Genomic DNA, 23,171 nt, shown 5'->3' with positions numbered 1-23,171 from the left:
TTTCTTAGAAGCCACAAAGAATCTATGTTCTTTATATCACAGAACAACGGTATTCCCCAATGCCAGTGAGAATAAGAAATATGTTTAGCTCTTTTAAAATAAGGATTAAGTTTGGTCCAAAAATGACATGTTATAAATAGAAGAGATACACAAATCAAAGAAGTGCATGAAATTTCATACCATCATTACTATTATTATATGTCAAAGATGAATTTGGGAAAATTGGAAAGCTTGGAAAAATGTAATAACACATATGAATCAGTCTACAAATGATACCCCAGTCCATTTATTACCTTGGCCTTCATCTTAAAATACAAAGGATGAATTTCTGTGGAGATGAAGGCTCCAAGAGTTTCCATCACTCACAATTACTATGCTACACTTACCTTATTAGTATCCTTTTTACAGATTCTCTTGTAGCCATATAAAATACAGTGAATAAAAAAGATTTTCCTTAAAATTAGAAGTTACTTGGAAAGGCTATTTTTCAAGGAGCGAAAAATGGGTAACATCTACATGAAACATTTTCTTGTACTCTTTCACCTGCAATTTCTCTACTTTGTGCTACTGACTGCATGTGTGGACCACAGATTTCTTTATTATTCTGCACAAGTTATGAATTTAAATAATAACACGTAACAGAAATGGTATAGGAATATATAAGAACATTCTTACTACTCTGCACAGTAGCACTCCTATTCTTTGTTGTTGTCATCAGCCCCACAAAGTGTTACTTGTATAATTTGTTATTATTATTGTGTACTTACAATACAACACCATGTGGAAATGATCACCAGAGTTCAGGGTCCTGCTGCACTAGACACTATACTTTCCAAAGCACTTTTGTCTTCATAAAGATGCAGCTGTTCTCAGACAGTTGAATCAGTTCAGTAAGTGTCCTACACTGTACAGGACTACTCACTCCAAATTTTGGAGAATTAAATGTCTTACCAACTTTTTGCCAGCACTCCTCTGTAAAGTCTGGTATATTTTATCTTGAGAATTACAGTAATCACAATAAACCACATGTTCCTACTGTACAGATAAACATTTTGTAGAAAATCAAAAACACTAATGGACCTTAGAGTTCACATTAACAGCCAAGGCTATAAAGCATTCTTTCTAACCCAGTGTAAAATATTTTCCTCTCCTCACACTGTTCACAGTGGTCAGTGTATCTGTTCCAGCTCCTGTGAATCCATAATCACATTTTTTACCATTGTTTTTCAAGTAGCATTTGAAATATTTATTTATTTATGTAATTGTAATTTTTTCTTTATGCATGATCCAAGATATTCCAGGATATAAATCCTGGAATGTAGCAATGTCTCCAGTCAATGATGTGAAAATTACTGGCTAAGCAATTTTCTAATAATATTCAAAAGCATATTTCTTTTTTCTTGGGGGGGGGATGGATCATAAGGGGCATAAGGAGCATTTTTAACAATGAGAAGATTCATCCAGGGCATTGCAGGCAGCAGCCCTTCCCCTCAAGCACTCTCTGAGGTTAGATCACCCATTACACATCTGGTCAAGTTTCCCCTCTTCCCTTTCCCTCCCTCCATCCTACTTCAGTGGAGGCTGGGACTCTATCTATGTTTATTTAAACAAAAACACCTTTATTTTTTCAGCTCAGCAATACAATAACATGTGGTCTCTTGGCAACTTCACTAGCACACAGGATTTATCAAGCCAGGACAGACCAGTTGTCATGAAGTCTAATATTCTGCTTCAGGAAAGGCTAATAATTGTTACTCAAACAGAAAGTGAAAAATTCCTATAATGTAACTGAGCAGTTTTATAACACTGCATGAGGCAGAAAAAAAATGTGTTCCTAATCCTAGCAGGAGATCAGTTTTCACCCAAGGAGTGTAAGAAGTTTCTTCTCACTTCAGTTTAACTAGTTATAAATTGATGGTCATGAAATTATGCAAACCTATTTTTAATCTAGACACAGCATATGAATCAAAGACTAGTCTGAAGAGATACTTAATAATTGGTGTTAGCTTATCAGTCTCCCTTTTCACATGCTACTGTGAGAAAAGGAGATGATCTATTTATTTTACCTCATAAAACCCCTAGGAAACTTCAACATGACCATTTAAACTTTTTATAATAATGAGTCTTTCTTTTAGTAGTTTCTCATGTACGTGCATCTTCTCAAATACCGTGATGATCATCTGAGAACAGATTAATGTAAATTGCATTACATTTCACTTCTACTTTATCCTAATGGAGCAGCATGGAGTGCAAGACAGGACTGTTAATGATTTGTCTGACTGCAAACTTTGCTGGTAATGCAGTCTAACCACAATTGCATGTGAGTAACATACTTTGTTAAAATGTTGATGATACACTTCAAGTGGCATCTAGTGAGAGGGAGAGAGAAAAGGAAGATGAGTGGAGGAAGATAAAAAAGAAAATATGCATAACAGGTGAAGAAACACATTATCCATCTAGGAACAGGATAGTTGGAATGCTTGCTATTCTTGTTTAATTCTGCTTATATACCTGACAGTAATTCTGTAATCTTAACTGTACTTAGAGTTTCAGTAATCAGAAAACATCAGGAAGGGAGTGTGTGCTGTGTTTAAACTGGCATACTTAGACACTACATGAGGTAACTTTAGATTATGTTGCTGGGCCCGCCTCTGCAGCTTGCATTTCTTTTGACATCAGGACTTAAGTGAGCCACACCAGAAACTACAGGTGGCTTTTGAATCTGTCCCTGAGCTCAGGTGGTGATGGCTCACAGTACGTTTTTCTGCCCCCTCAAAGTAGACATTTACTTTTATATTTTAATAAGTGGTGGCGTGGGACCAGGGGAACTCCATCAATAACTGTTCCCATAGCACCCTAGACAGAAGCATTACCCAGCAGCTCCACACTCACATTCAAAGAAAATAACTTCAGTCTCCACCACTAGAAACACAGCCAACTACAGTAACATGAAACAATTTTAGAAGCAATACATTAGGATTAGGACCATTTACAAAAACATTTTGATACTGGGGACACAGTTTACTTTATTCAAACAGCTTGCTTGAGACTGAAAGGACCAGGAAGTAATATTAAGGAGCCTAAAATGTTTTCTGAGTCAATGACTGTAGTCTCTGGTGTGAAAAAGGAGTAAGGGATTATGTCAACTGCCCACTCATCAGCAATCACTCTCCAAACACTCATCTGGGTTGTGAAAATAGGCTTCAAATTACTTGCAAAATAATATCTATTATAGTGTCCTCTAGCAACAGCGTATAATAAAAATGAATGCTCGATTTACTATAAAGGAGGGAAAAGTGGGTGGACAAGAATGCAATCTCTAAGTTTGTGCAGTATGTCCTCCTGATCACATCCATCTATGCTATGCTGTCCTCCTATTCCGCTCAGAGAAGCATCTCCCTCACTTTCCCTTTATGTTGTATTCTGATTTGCTTAGAGAATACAATTTTGCAGCTATAAGCCCTTTCTGCAGCACAGTTTACTCTTTCTGAAGCTTAAGAAATGTGTGTTGCAGTTATAACCTTACTACTCTTCAGTTTTCTGATTTGTTTTTATCTTCTTTTATTGCCTGTGATATCTGCTTTGCCACATTTACAAAACTCTTATCATGAGAATGGTATTAAGCAACTTTTAATAAGCAATAGAGAACCCAAAAGAATGTGTATACTGGATAAAGTACACACCTGTGCCACAGTGTGAACAGTGGACAGCAGCTAAACCAACAGGATGGGACCAGCTAAAAGATGAGTTAGTGTTTGAATTACTTGGCAATCAAAGAGTAATTTTTTTCAGGAATCATGTTATATCCAAAAGAAAGAGCCTTCTTTAAGCGAAAAATAAAAACAAACCAAACAAAAAAGCCCCATAATTTTGTTCAATGAAGTCAGAATAGAAAAGAAACAGATCAAGGTATTTCTTTTGATGCAAAAGACCCCACTCATTTTTTTCTTCAAAACATTAAGAAAGCAGGAAGCATAAGTCTATTGGATTCTTTTGCAATTCATTAAATTGAAATAATACTGTTATATTTCAACTCACATGAAAAAAATAACCTTTGTAGTATTAAACTTTTTTCTTTATATACAAAAGAACATTTTTTAGATAATCTAAGGACTCTGGTCCTAAATCAATCTGACTTCTTAAAAACTTTGATCCCCATCCCCACTCTCATACTCTATTTAAATCCATTCAGTATTTGGACCTTTCTTGTACTGGTACCACTTTTCAGTTATCTTGCAAATGGATTGAGTAATCAAAAATCAAAACAAAACCAAAAAAAAAGCACTCCACAAACATCAGAAGAAATTAACAGCTGCCTTAACACAAGTTTTATGGCATTTTCTACATACCACTCCTAAAATGCCACCTTCGTGCCACTGATACAAAGGACTTCTGATTAAATCAGCTATATCATATTAATTCTTTCCTATCAGTATTTGAATTAAACTAAGGCACTTGAATGCTAGAACTAGTTCCAACTATTTAAATGATATGTCCCCCTTTCAGACTTTGAATAAAAATGATTAGCAAGTAATTTATGTGTTGGGAAAAAAGTAAATATTGTGTATTAAGGAATGAGCATTCATAGGCCTTTTATAATCCCATATATTAATGAATCATTCCTCTTCAAATGTATCTGACTCACAGAACAGAGTTATAATAAATTTTAACTTTAGATATGATTTCATTTTAGCTGAAGAAGTTATAGCCAATTATGAGACATTTTAGTATCACTGATATGTAGAGTCACCTAAACAGAGCCTAGTGGGCCCATATGTGTAGCATCTCATAAAAAAACCTCAGGTGTCTAAAACTGAACAACTGAAATTCTAAGGCAACAGCTGTAAGAAAAGAGTTTTAAGGATTAGTCTTACTACAACACTAATCTCTGCTGTCAAGATTCTGTGGGTTTTAGTTCTGAATGTTTTAGGGATTTTTTTCCCCATTTTAAACTTTAGAATTTTTGGAAACTTACTGTTTTCTGAATTCTCAAATAAAGGTGGCAGCAGCAATCCCTTCATCTTCAGAAGTGTGTGGGGAAGCAGTTAAAATCCCAGCAGCCCAGCTACTTAGCGACATGAGTCACCATGAACATTGCACCAATTCCACTTTAAATACAGAGTTCATTTAAAGGTCTTTCTCCAGTTATTCAGAGCCAACTTGAACTTTGTACTTATCCAAGAGATAACTTCACCCTCTGTAATCACAGTACATGAGAAGCATTTAACAATGTCCGACACTAAAGACAGCCCATCAGTTGTGTCCAGAAAACAATTTTGTTGAGAACTAGACCTTGATAAGGAACTTGTTGCCCTCAAAAAAACCAGAATTAATACTTACTTTATGTGGAGAGTTAAATTTGTTTCGCGAATCTAAGTTTGATATTAGTATGTTCTTCACATATATATCAACATTGACTCTATAATGCACTCAAGGTAAAACAAAAAAAAAGACTTCTTTTTCTTCATTGGGGATCAGGGTGTGGGGTGGAATTTCTTCTGTCTAGAAGAAAATTATGCTGACACTATCTTCATGCATGTGCTCTGTTGATGTTGCAAGGTGCTTCCGTAATTAACAAGCAGCCAAAAAGAAACAAAACGTCTATCCTCCTTTTTACTGAAGCATTGGAGAGTCACAGTCATGCATCCATATTTTACTCCACATACTAAACATACAGATTTTTAGTGATTACAAGAAAGGCAGTTCCACGGGGTGCAAGTTAATCATTGTGTCTTATATGATACAGAAAGGTTTCTTTAGAAAATTATGTCACAGAAATTTTAGTCTTTTTATTGTGTTTACCATAACTTATCACTGCATAATTTATGTAAACAAAAAAAAAATGGACTGCTAAGAAAACATTTTCTTTCCTCACAGTCAAACTAAAGATAGTGTCTTTATGTTTCCTCTTTATTACACTTGTTTCAGCCTTGTCAGACTTGGCCAAATCTTTTTAATTTTTTGACTCTTATGCACAATTTCCTAACAATAAATTCATTAGGAATGCATATGACTGCTAAAGCAGTCTGGATTACAGTTTCTACTACAGAACTTTGATGTTCTGTGAATGGAAGGCAACAGCTCAGTCCCAAGACATCTGAAGTGAAAGCAAGTAGCTTACAGAAACACTAGGAAAAAGGGAGGCAGTGAATTTTATACATGTGGCTCTGAATAGTAAAGCGTCATACTAAGAACCCCCAGAGGAAGAACATTCCCAGTATTAAAAGTTAAGTATTGAATTTGACATGAAGAGATTAAAAAAAGTGCATAGATTTTACCCTAAGTTAGCACTGACAGTTGCCTTCAGCTTAACTAATTTTCTGAAGGCAAAAGTTCTACATATTACACATATTAAGTAGACAAGTTTTTGAAATTCTTTCAAAACATTGTAGACTAATGCTTCGCTTATACAGCTAAATGAACAGATTCACATCTGCTGCTGCTAAAAGCTACCCTCCCCCCAAAAAAACCCAAACAAAAAAACCACGCACAATACAGACTTCAGCTGTTAATAGTTTAAATTATTAGAGGACTAAAGAGATTTGGAAATTAGTGTAGCTATCCTAATATGAAGATGATGGTAAAATGGTATTTATTATCCAACTATTAGTTAGTTCCATACTCTTTTACTCGTGTATTTTATCCTTATCATCTTATCTACAGTAATTGTACTTTGGATTTGTGACACATTTCTGTGTTTTATAATATGCAATAAAAGTCAAACAGACTGTAATCATCTGATGATTAGAAAGAACAGCTGCAACCACTACTAACACGAACAACCAGAGCCACTCTGTGCACAAGGAGAGAGCAAGTTTGAAACATGCTTCTATGTAAGCAAGATTTTTTCTTTTCATTTCCTATCGTAGCCTTGCATTGTAATGCTCCAGTGTACAACCTACTCACAACATCAGACTTCCTTTTAAGGGCAGCTGTGGCATCCATGTTCTTCCTGGAAGAAAACTAAATCTGTGTCTTCCTGTCACAGAGGAGTTCATCAGAAAGCTGTTATCACTTCATGTTCTCAGCTACAGAAAGCAACAAATTTGGACAGCAAGAAACAGTTGAGCAAAAATCAGCTCCTGGTCAAGAGGAGTCATGGAACATCCCTGATGACAGGAGCTGTCTGGCACAGAAGTCTAATGGTTTTATGATTAAAACAGCATTGAGGGACTAGCATAATGAAAATAATGACCTTTCATATCAGCTATCATAACAGCAGAAGAAAAATTGCATTGCTATTTAGTCAGAATGGGTAAGCATACACAATCTAAATCCACAATGCCTCTGTTTGCTAGAAATTCAGTGCAATTTCTATCATGTGAACAGCACTGCACAAAACACACAGGAGTGGCATCCATCCTTTTGGTTTGTTTGGTTTGCTGGGTGATGTTTTTGCTCATAACCTTTTCTTTTGCAAGTCACAAATGAAATCAAATGAAGTGTATGAGACTGAAATTACTGCAATATTGCAGAGGATTTATATATCCATATTATCAACCAAATAACCTAAATCTCTTCTAGATATATGCATGGATCTGGTTTTAATGAAAACTGGAGTTTGTGTTCATTTTGGAAAGGACACAGTGAGATTTTTAACATTTTGTCCAGAGAAAGGATCAAGTGCAGATGAAGTAGAACAGTTGTTAAAAAAATCATTAGCTGTCTTTTAAGGAATGTAGAGATGATCTGCATAAATTTCAAGCACATCATAACTTTAAAACCAGGATAAAAATCACCTGGTGAAATACAGGCAAAATATCAGAATTTTATTCTAAAAAACCTGTAATTTAAACTTTATTTCTAAAACATACAGAATACAGCAATCATGCTTAAGACTGATGAGAATTAGCACAACATGCACATTAATGTTGTTTCAGGTGAGTCTGGGTCAGCATGGCTGGTCTTAGACATAAAATTTGTTGTAATGCAAATGTTCAGCATTAGTAAGTATTGTAAGTTGAATTGTAAGTAATAACAGAGTGAAAAAAAAGCCATGCAGGGTCACTTCTGATTCACATTCAGGAAAATATTTGAAGTGGAGACTAGACCCTCAATATATCTGGAAAATGTGATATTTGTTCTAGATGAAAAGACTTCAATGAATAGCTTGAAATGTCAGAACTGATGTCATGGTTTGAACTCCCCAAAAATACAATTTCCAAGCCCCCCACAATTTGCCTCAATGTAAGGGAAGTTTTCAGACAGGCACAACTCAGCATGGGGGAATTATATCAAATTTTATTACTTACACAATAACTACTATAATACATGTATATACAACAATCTTAACTATTTCTCCTATGGTAAAGCAACATATTTACATAGATCAAATCCCTCCTTTCCCTCCAATAAAAAATCTATAAGGAAAGAAGAAGATCGCTTTCAGGGCAGCTCAATCTCTTCTCTTCCAAGCAGCAGTTTCATTTTGTTGTAGCAGGAAAATATCTCTTTCTCTCTTCATTACAACGCAGGGTTTTTTATTTCTCACTCCTCTCAGCCCTTTGACTCCAACCAAAGGTCTCTCCCGTGGGCCGCAAAGCAGGGACAAAAGTCGCCTTACCATGGCCATATCACAGGGTGCGAGGCATCCCATGGAAGTCCCTTCCTTGGGGGTCAAGTTCCCCTGAGTCAGAACGTTTAGGGGCTCTCAGTTCAGTTTTTGCCCCAAGCATTCTAACAGAGCTCCTTTGCTTCATCTCTGCTGCAAACATGGCAGGGGGAAGGCCACTTCCCCCGCATTCCTTGGTCTGACTGTCCTGGTCCAGCTCACAGGACATCTCTGAGTTCTCAGCTTCTCTCCCTCTCTGTAGCTGTTGCTGCATTTTGGAACTCCCTTCAAACGGAAGCCCACCCCTCCTTCCAAAGGTGGGTCTAAAGGGTTTTGGGGAGAAATTCAGTCTTACCCCAAAACAGTCTCTGCTGAGTTTTCTTTGCTCTGTTGCTGGCTCTCTCTCTCTTCGTTGGACATCTCTGCGTCTCTCAGCCTGGCTATGTGCCATGTTGCTGCTTGCCGGTTATCTTCTCTTGCTCTGTGGAATTTCTCTGTATAGTCCTCTGGCCAGAAGCCAGTCTTAGCTCCGGCCATTCCGTGCTGCCTCCACCACTGCTCCGGCGTCTTTCTGCCATCCACTCACGGTGAAGAAACTCCCCCCCAGCCTTTGGCCACAGCACCCGCTCCAGTTTTAACACTGCACCGGGCTCCCACAGCCCGGCCGGGGGCTGGGGGCCTTGGCCCCCAGTGGGGCTCATTGGCCCCTCTCTCTAACACATGGTGTCTCAAGTCATGGCTGCCTCTCCCTCCAGCTACGTATCAGGTCTCTTTTTCCGGTCTGTTGTAATATGTTAATTTCACAGGGGCGAACCTGATTGGCTCAACACCAAGAACACTACCACAACTGCTTTGGAGAAATCCAAGTGTGGAGGTCAGCCAGATACAGGGAAAAGCTTGCCATAGTTTCAGGATACATCTATGACATATTTTATTCACCACTACCATTCTATGTCTGTTATAGAACTATGTTAAACAAATAACCCTTATGTAGCTGAATATCTTCATGTTTTATCTTTCTCCAATGTATGAGCAATATTTGAACTACTACGAGATTTAAAAACTGTTAATTATCTGAAGCTTATATAGTTCAGCCTATTCTCTCATTGTTCCTGTGAGCTACACTGCAGGGCACTACAGCCAACAATGATGATGAAGAAAGCTCTGGCATTACCCAGAATAAGAAGCTTAACAAACAGGTAGAGGAACTGAAAACTGTGACAGTTACCACTGCAGGTAACTCATGATGTTGTCTCATACACTACAGAAGAGAGAGAAAGAAATCCTGATACACACTGTACACTGTTTCATAGAAAGTCTAATGGAATGCTACCAGGCTGCAGTTTTTACCTACTTTCGGTCATAGGTCAGAACTAAAGGTATAGAGTTATAATAGATTTAATTTCATCTGATATTTTCATTCTGTGTTTTGTCATACGAACTTGCTTTTGTTGAGTACTCCACAGCAACAAAACCAAATTGTTTCAGGATGGCAGAAACACAGTGAAGCAATAAATAGTACAGGATCCAGTCAATAAAAAAGCCTTAATTTTTCTACAAAAAATACTGGAAATAGGATTAAATAATTTTATTAGGAACTCTAAGAGGTAAGAGATGCAAGACATAAGCCATAAAGAGATAATACTCTGATAACTGGTAACTTACTTGACCTGGGTAGAATTATTTTACCTATTTAATCTGTGTTTTAGTTTTTTTCCTCAATTTGTCACTTTTTATACTCCCTTCACATCAAACAAGGTACACTTTCTCTTCCTTTACTGAGCTTGTTACCAAATTAAAGTTCAGAGGAATCCTAGCTACGTTTCTTTTTCTTTTCACTGAAATCAACAATACAAGTGTCTTTTTCAAGGGGTTGTGTCTTCCAATCCAATTTCCTCTGAAGTGCACATACCAGGAACTGTATTCATACAACTTCCTAGCAGCCCTGCACAAATACTAGCATGATGAGATTACAACCAAGTGAAGATTATGAGTGACTTATTACTGTTTCTTAATTTGTCAGTACTTTTGTATTCAGCACATTGACTACTTAAAAGTACTCCAATTACAATACTATTCTAGTTATAATATTATAAAATATTTTGACTTATCTTACTTTTCTTTTTGCAAGTGGACGAATGAGTCACCCTACCTGGATTTTCTTTCACTTGCCACTTCACTCTGCCATATGCAAAGAAAAGAAAAAGCAAGCTAAGTTTTCACTTAAAGAAAAGAATTATTGTGCAAAGGGAATGCACTCATCTGAGTTATGTTTATAGTACTTAGTATTTTAATTCTATTTGACATCCCATGATAATTACTTCCTTCAGAATTATGAAAGAAAGATAATTATCCATCTGTTACAAACTTCTGCTCCCAAATTAAGAATAAGTAGAAAAGTAACCTCTAAAAATTCAAATTTATTATCAAAAGTTGATACTAGATATAAAAAACAATGGAATATCAGTTAATTAGAAAAACTGAAAGCAAGAATCAAATCACATGTGTATATGAGGTACACAAAAATAAAACTGGAAACAGAAAAACAAAACAAAACCAAATTACTTTTAAAGAAAAATCTTGTGTGAAGCATCTCTCTGGGAACACATCAAAGGAGAATATGTGATTCAGATGACATATTTTATCTGTTGCTTAATTTACTGAAGAGTTCAGACAATGTACCATTATTGGCACATCAAATTTTTTTACAATCTGTTGCTGCGATGACCAACAGATACAAGATATAGGAGTTTAAGACCTCTCCCCTTTCACTCACCCACAGGAAGTATATAGTCAGCCTCTACTGCCTCACAAATATCCAAAACATTATCAACCAGATGGCTAGGTTCAGAACGACATCTATCTTGACGCCCATTATGTCACAGTTCTTTCTCTTCCAAACTACGAGTAGTACAAATGAGATTCATCTGAGAATCATGGAAGGAAAAAGAGGTTCCACAGGTACTACAGACACCTGGGCCAGTGATTGAGCTGGCAGATACTTACTGATGTCGGGGAAAAAACAATACCACTGAAGAATGTCAACTAGCGCAATACTGTAAGTGCTGTTTTTCATAGCAAACAGAGAACGTGACCATTTAAGGCCATTAAAATATTGTGGAGTAGTGTGTGTGGGGGTCATGAACAGGGATGTATTACTTTTTGTCATAACCTGAATTCCGCTTCAGGTAACTTGCTTACCCAAATCTTCTCTGTAAATATTAGACATTAATCATTCTAACATTCCATCAAGAATTTTTTCCCAGATATCAAAACTTTTACTTGAGAGAGAGATTAAATATGTCACATTTTTGTATCATATCTGTGTTCCAGATACTGAATGCAGAACTAAAAATGGAGGCATCCTGGAGCTTTCAAGCATGAAAACCTTCTCAAGCACTGCAAAAAAAAAATCATAAACTAATACTTTAAAAGATGCATTTTATAAATATATAGACATGTCACAGTTTTGTTAAACTCAAGCTTTTTTTTCATTCCCCAACAACCTCTTTTCATATTTTCCTAAGTTTAAAGGGAAAGTAACTTACTTGCAAATGTCATCTTCTGGGTCCTCAAGCCCAAATCTTTCATCAAAAGTAAGCTGTATCCATACATTTTCATCTAGTGCTACTAATCTCCACACTAGTACAGTATTGCGTGGGTACGTGTGTGGAAACTTGGGGCTGTGAATACTTCCATTAGTAGTCACAGTAATTATCTTCTCATGGTGAGGATCCTGCACACCTATAGTAAAGACACAAAACAGACGCATTAATACTCATTCTTTCTCCTTTTCCCAAAGTGTTCGTATATAATGCACAGATAAAGACACTTTTGTTTCGTTTGCTTTTCCTCATCTTGCGAGAATCTGTGTTTGGAAAGCCCATATAGTACAAACCACCTGAAAATCATAAGTATTACTTTCATGGCAAAAAGTTATTCAAACCCAAGTCTCAACTGCTGTTCAGAAAGCAGAACAGAAGTTCAAGTGGAAATGAATGTGACTGCATAAGTGGACTCCTCACGTCCACCAGCCCAAGGGCTACATCACGCAGCCTGCTGATGGTTTCAGTTCTTTATTACTCGGGATTGCACAGAGATCACACAAGGGTACAAGGAGAGGTCTGCTCATATCTATCACAAAAGATACAATACAAATTTGTCTCTTGTTAATGGAGACTGTCCTACATTTACTGGGTCAACTGATAAAAATTCTGATGACCGAGGGCTGTATCAGAGCAAAGTTGTCCTCACACAGGAAAAAAAGTGGGACATGCTTGGGAAACTCGGGAAAATCACAAATGTAAAAAATCGGGCATTTACAGATGAGCCACCATCAAGGGCATTCCTCAAAATTGTTCACAGCATTGTTAGACTAAATATATGCAAAATTAAATTAACATTTTACAATATGTCAAGAAATTAACTAAAAAGAAATAAGGCAACTATGTTTGATTTTTAAAGCCACAGTAACACTGAAACTACTGAAAAGACCTATTCAGGTTACTAATTCATAATGAAGGAGAGGGAGAGGACTCATCTGGTGAGCAGCAGCCATGCCTTTCAGAGCCACAACAACTCTCTTCACATTAACCCAAGAAACCTCATTCTCAAGTGTCCAATATTCACAAGAATTCATATTGAGCTGCTGCAATCAGCTCATATTGGGGATTTAGCTGCAAAAAGAAAAGGTACTGATCTAATCTGGATACAGTTTAACCTTGTGACATACAACGATGAAATCTCTAAACTACAAAATTTATTTCCATAAGCATGTCGAATGAAAACCACTTCTTTATGCTACAGCACGTGACTTTATTATCTTTGGCTTTTTCAAAAAACCTGTATACAATGAAGTTGATATTTCAGTCAGTAAATTATAGGAATTCTCAGAGTTATCTATTTATAACTTTTGTAACAAAATAAGGTTGTAGTTTTGTACGGCAGAGTTAATATTATTTTGGTTTCAGCTATTCATTGTCTTTTTCAGTTAGATACTTTATAATTTTTCTGATTTTTTTTTTATAACCAGCATTATGGTAATATTCATTTGAAGCTATAAAAGACATACATACTTCAGTCTACTATGAAAATACACACTGCAATTCTACCTTATTATAGCTACATGTAAAGGTTGACAGCTAAATGAGTGTCGTGCAAGAAAAGAAGGCTGCAGAAACTGCATTGCTATTTTAAAGTAATCTATACTTAAATATAATTTAAAGTCTGACAGACTTTTCCCTTCTATTCCTTTGGATTTGTGCCTTCCACTTGTGGTATGAAACTGGTAAATTTTAAGTAGAATGGATGCTTATATAAAACTGATGGAGTGTGGTCTTGCCAGTGTCCACATACCCTTGCAGAGGACTGACTGCAGGAAGAGAGGACAGTGCGCAATAACAAGAAAAAAAGGCACAAACCCAGAATTCCTAATTTAGATACTTCATTGGGTTTTTGTTAGCTGAGTCACTAGCATTTTTCTATAATGTATAATCTGTCAGCTGAGAGCTGCATGTGAAACACAGGAGCCAACAATAATAAAAATTACTTTCCCAGAGATTAGTACACCAGAGTGCTATTTCCAAAGTATTTAAAGGATCACCATTTCAGAGATGGTGTCAAAGCATGGTATCTGATGACACTGTAATCAGTGGTCTGTTTTGTCTTTAAAAGCACAAACATGATTACAAAACAAGATATATATATTTCACAACATATTAAAAAGTGTTTTCTTTTGCATCATCAGGACACTGATAACAACAGCGCTGCAAGTCAGGACTGTAAATAGTCCAGGCATATCAAATAAGAAGTCAATAAAAAGGGGCAAGAGAATGAAAAGATGTGGCAATTTAGTTAAAAAAATTATTGGCACCTCCAGTACCTTCAAGCTTCTCCATTTGTAATAGAAAAATAGCTACTTACTTTAGCACACAACAGTGTTACATGAACATATCAAATTCCCACACACACACCACTTGCTCCATTTCAAATATTTGCTCTCACACAGTGGAATTTCTTCTCTTACAAAAGAATTATTTTGTATGACTACAAAGGCAAGTAATTGCTGTCGCTGGAGAATGAAGCTTGTTATTTCTCTAAGCTTCAATATTCCTTTTTATCCGTTCTACATAAATTGTTCCAGTGTACTTTAAAAAGCTTTCCTCATTCTACAGAGTTCATGGATGCTTTGAAAATTTCGTTTTAGTAGACTGTGTGAAAAGCACAGGTACCTGAACACAGCTAAGATGAGACTATAGTATCTGTTCTTTGTGGAATGACTTTGCAATTCTTGGCTTTATTTTAGGTATAAATCAGTCCAAGTTACACTTAAAAGAGAGTAACAAGCTCACTCAGATTTACAGTGGTCAGCTGTATAACTCCAAAGCTATATACATAGCTGCTGTGAACTGTCTGCCTTTCTATTAACAACTGTCCTCTGCACACTCACCCTGCCCCACAACTGCCAAAAAAAAAAATTAAAAAAAATTACTGTACAAACACCATTGAATAACTCTGGAACATCACTTTCAGAGCAAGGACTAAGGTAAGCAAGGCACCACCTCAGCCAGGAGGCAACAATACCACACAAGGGAAATGGGGACAAGACAAGGACCAAAACAATGTATTTGCATCTTCAGTAAAAAGCTTAATCAGATGATGAGCAACTGAGATCACTCAGGAGAAAGTCCTGGAAACAATTCAAACCAAAAGGGAAAAATCCTTGAGTTGACCCAGGGATATGACACGGTTACTAGGAAAGGACAGTACATGCTTAGCATAGCCTGAAGTTGAAGAATGAGTCGCCGCAGTATCTTTGATGTGGTAAAAGATGCTATCACCAGATTTATACATCTATCAATGTGAAAAGTCTGACCCTGAAAATAACAAGATTCCAGGCATTCTGAAAGCACGGCAGTGCCTAACCCTTCCACCGATGTGGTAAGGCAGATGAAAAACCACAGTATCACCAAACAGATCAGCAAATGCCACTGTAAACTGAAATTAAACCCACCGACTAGACAAGCTCATTCCTGCCTACTTCAAAGTAGGTCTCTTCCCCCATGGGCACAATACATTTCACTAAGATCAGTGCTGACACTTTTTAAATATAGCAAATAACTACTTCTTAGTACATTGTAATCTCTACATTTTAGCAAGGGTCATGGGTAAAACTCAGACAAACGCATACAGTTCCGGAACAGAAGAGGAGCTGCAGAAGAAAAGAGGAGCACCATGAGTGAAGTAACGGCCTCAGCACTAATTTACCTAAAAGATCACATAGTACCAGTAAAATTATTTTTTTCAATCCTTTTGCTAAAACTACAGTAATGTCACAACAGGATGAGAGTACTGCTAATTACACACTGTTAGTATATTATTTGGTTCATTTCACACTATAGCCCTAAATTATGAAAAGCAACTTTTAGGCCTTCAGAAACAGCATTAGCTCACATGTGTTTATCACTGCTTAAAAAAAAAATAAAGCCAAATTCAAACATAAGTCTGAACTCCAAACATCTACCAATTAACATTAGAGATTTTTTCAGATATACAGCAATGCTGTAGTTTGAGTCCTCTGCTTTGACAGTAAGTAGTTACTCATTAACACAGAACTTCAGAGGAACCAGGGTTTTTTAATTGAAGTAATTGAAAAGCATTCCCATATAATTATTACATCATCCCCATATGTACAGAAACTGCAACTTCGTGCAAGAAATTCTTTGAAATGTAACATAACATGGCATTTCTTCCTTTTTCACCAGGTTTTCTAAAAGTGGTTAGTCTACTTTCAAAAGTAGTAACTCAAGGCATACAGGGGTACCTCTTTCTATCTTGTCTCTGGCTCAATTGCCTCCAGGCACTTCTTAGCAATTATCTGAATGCAACAGTCAATTGAAATTTAACTCTTTTGCCAGGCACAAAAGAAAAGCTGGAAAGTCACCTGTTATTGGCAGAAAATTGAAGACAAATAGCTCTGTTCAATATTGTTTGTACATAAAATGGCTATCAGGACAAAGGCACTCAAAATCACATAAATGCTACTTTCCAGGGACCTCTGGAGACCCTCAGTCCCAGCTCCTGCTTCTGTTACAGTTCTCACTCACACCAGAGCAGCACACCCATTTGAGGGTTGGCATTTTCTAGCCAATACGCAACGCCCCTCAAGGATAGAAACTCCACAGTGCCTTGGGATAACTTGTTCCAGTGCTGCACTACTTCTCTAGATAAGATGTTTTTTCCTAATGCCCAATCTAATCCCCCCAAGCTGTAATTTCTAAATATGATTTTTTCTGTTGTGTTTTTTTTGTTTGTTTTGATTTGGGTTTTTTTTTTTGTTGGTTGGTTTGTTTTTTTGGGATTTGTTTAGGATTTGTTCTGCTTTTACACTCTGTACCTCTACCAGGAAGAGTTTAACTTGGTCACCCTTGAAACTGCTCTTCAAGCAATTGGGGGGCTGCTATGACTGTCTCACAGCCTTCTCTTCCCCAGACAAAAGAAGCCATGACTCCTCATCGTCCACTCACTGCCTGCTACCAACCAGGTGCTAAGCCTTCAAGCCTGGCCATCCCATCAATTTTCAACTTACCTAGCAAGCAGTCTGTTCTTACCAACCATTGTGCCTCAAGTACCACAAGAAATGTTTCTGAATCACACAGGCTATTCTTTCATCATCAAAGAAAAATTAATATTGTCCTGCTGTATCTCCTAAGATAGCTTTCCGAAGCAGTATGGTTTGTAGCTTTTCTGGGACAAATTTCTTGAGACAGATCTAGCCTACTGTGGATTTTCCATTTTCAGTTTCTATGATATAGTTTCTATCTATAGTTTCAGTTTCAGTTTCTATGATATAGCTACCTATTTGAAATCTTGACATGATTCTTCAGGTATTAGAAAGAAATTAGAGAGAGAGACAAGCACATACCCATAGTACACACATAATATACACATAATCTGTCTACCATCACAGCCTGACAAATTCGATTTCTAACTAGAAATCTGCTAATCTGCACCGTTACTTGTTACCTAAATTAGCAAATGTAAACAAATACAATTTTTAAGGTATTATGTGGGTGTAAAGTAACAAAGTAGAAACGTGTAGGAGAAATATTACATCTTGTTTACATTACTCTTCCCTCTGACACATACTTAACTCACACACTTTAAAAGGCATGTGAAAAAATTCTAGTTTACACAACTCAAGATGAATGTATAGAGGACTGAATTTGTTTTAAAACCCACAATTTAACCTATTCCTTTTTTCTTCAGTTACTATTTTGAATTCAAACTTGTACTGTCACCTTAGGCACTGAATATCATACACTATTTGACTGCTGGCTAAAGGTCTTTCTGCCTTTCACATTATGTGAAGGACCGAACACAGATGAAGTGAGCAGAGAAGCAAAAGTTTTCTAATCGATCTTCAGGAACCCTCAGTTTTGGCAGCTGGCCCAACAGGGAAGGACAAAAGGAAGAAAAAGAAAGCTGGGAGAAAGGAAGGGAAAAAAAAAAGAGCATGGAACTGAAATAACAGATTTAATAAAGTTTCCAAACAGTTGTGTGACTTAACGTCTTGCAGAAGATAATCATAACTAATCATAAAATAACAAACCTTTTTTGATTCCAAATTGCATCAAGAAACAAAAATAAGTTTATACTTTTACTTTACAAGTTTATATTTTATAACCTTCAAGTATTCTGCCAGTGCTTTGCCTAGTACTCTGGCTTTTGCTCAAAGAAGAGGACAGCAATTAAACAGGGTTTGGGTGTTTATTTTTTTTGTGCACAGTAAATCTTCTTGCATTAAAAGTAACCTCTATTGAGATCTGTTTTCAGACCAAACTCTTTTGGAAGGCAGTCTTCATTCTGAACTTCTCAATAGCTTTTAAAACTAGATGAATACTACATTTTAGCCAAGATAAAGAATTCCTTTTGCTAAATATTAGATGAGGTAACTTTTTGGTGTATCACATGCTCAAAGACCTAACTGTTCTAGAGTGTTCCAATAAGCATTTATTCCAATGTCCACAGGTAAAGTCTTGACTACACTGGAATCAATATTAAAGCTCCTACTGACTTGAATATGAAAGGAGTTCCATCTATACTAAATACATAAACCTGCTTGAATTATTTTATGATGTACTGATCTGCTTTCTTTATCCTGAAATAGATAGGATTATTGGTACATTGCATATTCATAAAACAAATACACATTCCAGTTATTAAAAATTAACAAAGAGTTCTGGAATATGACAATCAGTAGTTAAACTTCTTAGAAGCAACATCCTTCTTTTCTCTTATGGATAAAACAAATGTCAAGCTTGTCCTTTTGATATTTCTTTTCTCATTTGTTCTTGTCTCAGGCTTTTTTCCTAATAAAATTATTATACAGTAAGCAATTATCACATAACATACAGACTCTAGTCAAGGATTGCTCCCTATCTCTGTCACCTAGTTTGAGTGACCTGAGTCATCTCAGACAAAAAAGGCATCACTTACGGAAAGAAAATTCTGGCCTCTTCCCCCAATCAATATTATTCAGATATTTAACAAATTAATCCATAATCATGAGTTGTTCTGGAGGTGTGCAGATAAAGAGAGGCAAGGATATAAAATTTCCAGCAGAAAGTGTTGTGGAAGTTTCACAAGCACTATATTATATTTAATTCCAGTAAGATCTTTTTGTGGGTGCACTGCCATACAGAAATGTAAAGGTATTAATAACTAAGATCATACATGTTTACAAGATTGCAGATGGGATATAAAAGTCTCCTTGCTACATGCAGGCAGAATAAAACAGTGAGAAGCTAATCTGATTCTACATCTATAGTTTGTATGCAAGAAGAAAACACATCCTGCTGCTAGTGACGCACAAATTTTAATTTAAATAAAGGAATATACTTCAAGAGAAGAATGATCCTTAGTTTCTATTTTTGATTAGTCATATATGGTTTAGATCATCATGGCTGGGCTTCGCGAACGAAGATTTGGGAAAGGTCTCTACCCACGTTTGTTACAAGTGCGCTGGTGGCTAAAAAGGCCAATACGAGACAGGCACGTCCAGTTGCAAAAGGCACAGCAGAAAGACTCCTTAGGTGGTAAACAGCTAGGCATTTGACCCTCATCTATGTCATTACTGTAGTAGATACAGTAGAAGAATCATTCTAAGTGCACCAGTCAGGATGAATAAGATAGAACTTAAAATACCTGTGTGCACAGCAAAAGAACAGTTGTTAAACCCCCATTTTTCTTAATTTAAATGTTTTATTCATTTACACTTGCAGTATGGTCTCTGAATGCCAAACTAGTATCTGAAAGTGTGGTGACAAAAACAAAGCCATAACAAAATGGAGGGAGAAAGAGTGGAGAGAAGAGATAGGAGGGGAAAATGAAAAAAACAAAGGAAAAATCCACTATTCTGAGTGGATCACTCCCTCTACCACTGCAAGGACTGGCAGACAGTAAACAGCTCCATGATCAATAGTATCCAGGGCAGACAACAGTTATCATCAGCCTAAAAACTTGACCTTCACTCATCAACAGCATGAGGCCATCACGACTTTCTCATCTTTCTACAAAAAGACCTCTCTTGACATTTTTCTTTTCAGCTATATTTTCTCTTCTCCTATTTTCTCTTCCCCTGTGGAAGGGGGAAGTGTTTTACATAATGACCACTCACGAGTTCCTCCATACAAAATGATGTCAATAGATATTGAAAATTGTTAAAGCTGAAACAAAGCCTAACAGTATACAGTGATGGATTCATTTTCCAGGTGCATCTTGTGGAAGGCCAGAACATCAGGTTCAGTGTTCTTTGCTAATAAACAGACAAAATGAGTAGTCCTGAATGATAAGAAAGCTCAGGAAGAGAAAGGCTTCTGAAAGCTACTTACCCAGGTTTTAAAAAGCACGTGATTAAAATGGTGTGGGATAGAAGGAATTGCAAGTCTCCTTGGAAAAGTACAACTTGCTATACATGAAAAATGTCAGTAGAAAAGATGTGCAGTAAGATTTAAGAGAGAAACCAGGAAACAAACACAAACAGTAAGTCAGGAAATCAGGAAAAGGTTTTCTCAGCTGGAAATATTTATACTTAGTAAGAGATAAAAAAGTTATTTATTTACTTTATAAAGAAAAAAATGTATTTCTAAAATCTCATGTGTTTGGGAAGTTTGGGTGAAGAAATATTAGTATTTTCAAATACGTAATCTTTCCAATTTTGCTACTTAAAATAGTTGTTTGTTTTTTCCCCTGGGAACTAATTTAGAAAAACTTTGAAAAAATATTACTTAATTCTTAGATGCAAACAAACATCAACAGAAAGTAAAATTAAAAATAATATCTATGGCAACAACAGAAACTCAAGTGAATGTAAAAACCATCACATACGAATGCTCAATCCCAGCACTTCCAATTTGTTTTCAATTTTATTACGACAGCATTTAGAAGCTACATCCAAAATTAGCTTTGTTAGTACTAAAGACCACACACATGCCCACACAATATCAGTCAGTCTGTCTTGAAAAGCTGTACATACCAGCCAAGGTAGAAAGGGACAAGGAAACAGAGCGGTATTACCCTGATTTTCCAGGCTGTGCATGGCACAGAGTGGTTACAAGTGCAAGTAGATAACTTTAAGAAAACAATGAAATTAACCCGGATCTCCTTTCATCTCAGTTAAAAGCATTCGTTTCAATGCCATATCTTCAAACCTACTCATATGTCATTTTCTAATACTAGCTATTGCTCCCCATATGCTTTTAAATGCATGTGATTCACGTCCTTTACAGAAAAAATTCTTTAAAATCTGACCCATTTGAAATTTTCAATTCTTGGTCTTAAGTCAAATGTTGCTGAAAAGCAAGGCTTAATTTTATTTTGCCCCTTTTCTTTATGATTCCTTCAGTTTATACTGTGCAGCACCCGTTAAGAGCAGATACTAGTAAACATTTGGGAAAAAGATTATCCATGGTCCTTGAGGAATTTAGTCTGAATAAATAGACTCTATGGATACGGTATGTGTTAAACAGCTCTCTCTCATATTAGGTATTATTCAGAATGAAAAAATAACCCCAGCCTGATCATGTTTCAAGAGCTGGGAAAAAAAAAAAAAAAAGATAAAACTGCTACCCTAATCTTTAGAAATACAAACCCTGAAATGTTTTAGTTTGATTTTTCCATTGTTTTGCTACTTGCATGGATTTTATTTTTTTAATTCCTCACACAGTAGAGTATGTTATAAATATAACAATTCAAATACTTATGAAGATCATCAGTCATATTCTAAGTTCTGAAAAGAAAGTGTTGCTCAAGACCATTTTGAAAAGCATTACTTCTAACATTTTTAGTCGGAAAATTACAGCAATGAAGTAATGTAAGAGGGGACATAAAAGAAAACCAAAGATTTAAGGATTTGTGCACTACAATTGAAGGTGTGAGTGTAGCACATGTAGGGCTACTTTTAACTACTGAGCAAGAGTGTCTATAAAAATGAAGCCCATGTGTTATTCAGTTCATTGTCAAAAATGCAGAGGCTCCTAAGCAAACTACAAAGTTTGTGCCAAACTCTTAGTACAGAAGTGACATTACTACTGGAAACTCCAAAAGCCAGCTTAAAGCTGCCTCAGGCTTGCATCACATATACAGAATATGTATCTCCAGCATATCCTTATGTTAAAAAGGTAAGAGAAACAAATAAAGTACTATAAAGAAATTATTTAGCATCTCTTCATGTATTTTCTGAACTGGACTACACAATACTTACAAAAAAACATTACATCTTTAACATACACTAAAGGAAAAAATATTTTAGCTTCTGTTAGCCTGCTAAAACAAAGCTTTTGCAATAATAGAATGTCTTCATCTCATTAATATTTGATTGCTAGAAGATGATTTTGCAGAAAGTGGTCATGCAATATCAATACAGATTTGCAGACATGAATGCGATGCAACTGCTATTGAACTGGAAGACCTTCAGGCAGACAGAGCTCAGTACAAAATCAAACTTGAAACATTCATTTCTAGTATCTTTGCATGGAAGGTTAAATCATGCAACACTAGAAAAGTACCCTTCCATAACAGGATTTGCATGTCTAGAAGCAATTCAGAAAGGAAGTACGAGTCCAGCTACAGCAGACAGTCTGTCTTTCTGCAAGGAGAAAATGAGAGAGTTTTGTACAATATGATAGCACCATATGTAGGAATAATACTTTTTACTTTTTACAACTCTATTAACATGCATCTCTGGTCCTCCAGGCTACTGAACTCATGTACGCATGAAGACCAAGGTTATTTTTTACAGAGAGTCCACAATGACAAGCATTTGATATTTAGACTAACTGATGAGAATTTTCTTAGAATTGGATAAATTTTCTAGCTTCAGCAAGACAACTCTTGCCATTTTCTCTAAATAAGTAAAATACTTGCCATTTTCAGGTAATTGCAAGTGGTATAAGCCTAATGGATCATTCAGCCTTTACTCTTCAGGAAAGTCAGATGAGCAATAACCTCACATTTGCAAACAATTTATCGTCATTTTACTCTGCCCTTTACATTTTTCCTAAGATCATAAATGCACAATAAAGCATCCATAGGAGACCTGTATGCCACCAGCTAGTGTATT

General features: G+C 36.2%; 1 protein-coding gene across 1 annotated transcript in view; it reads right to left on the bottom strand.

Moving 5' to 3' along the window:
* The window catches only part of PDGFC (platelet derived growth factor C), a 62,945-nt gene extending 40,273 nt beyond the window's left edge, over positions 1–22,672 (bottom strand). The window contains exons 1-2 of the mRNA XM_029961158.1: positions 22,618–22,672; positions 12,100–12,295 (exon numbers count right to left, since the gene is read on the bottom strand). Of these exons, the coding sequence (XP_029817018.1) occupies positions 12,100–12,295; positions 22,618–22,639 (218 nt within the window). The 5' untranslated portion in view covers positions 22,640–22,672. The remainder of the gene's footprint in view (positions 1–12,099; positions 12,296–22,617) is intronic.
* Positions 22,673–23,171: the final 499 nt, after the last annotated feature.

Source organism: Manacus vitellinus, unplaced genomic scaffold (assembly GCF_001715985.3).
Source record: "Manacus vitellinus isolate BGI_N305 unplaced genomic scaffold, ASM171598v3 scaffold_0_pilon, whole genome shotgun sequence".
NCBI classification, from domain to species: Eukaryota; Metazoa; Chordata; class Aves; order Passeriformes; family Pipridae; genus Manacus; species Manacus vitellinus.
This window is presented reverse-complemented; position numbering and strand designations above follow the sequence as displayed.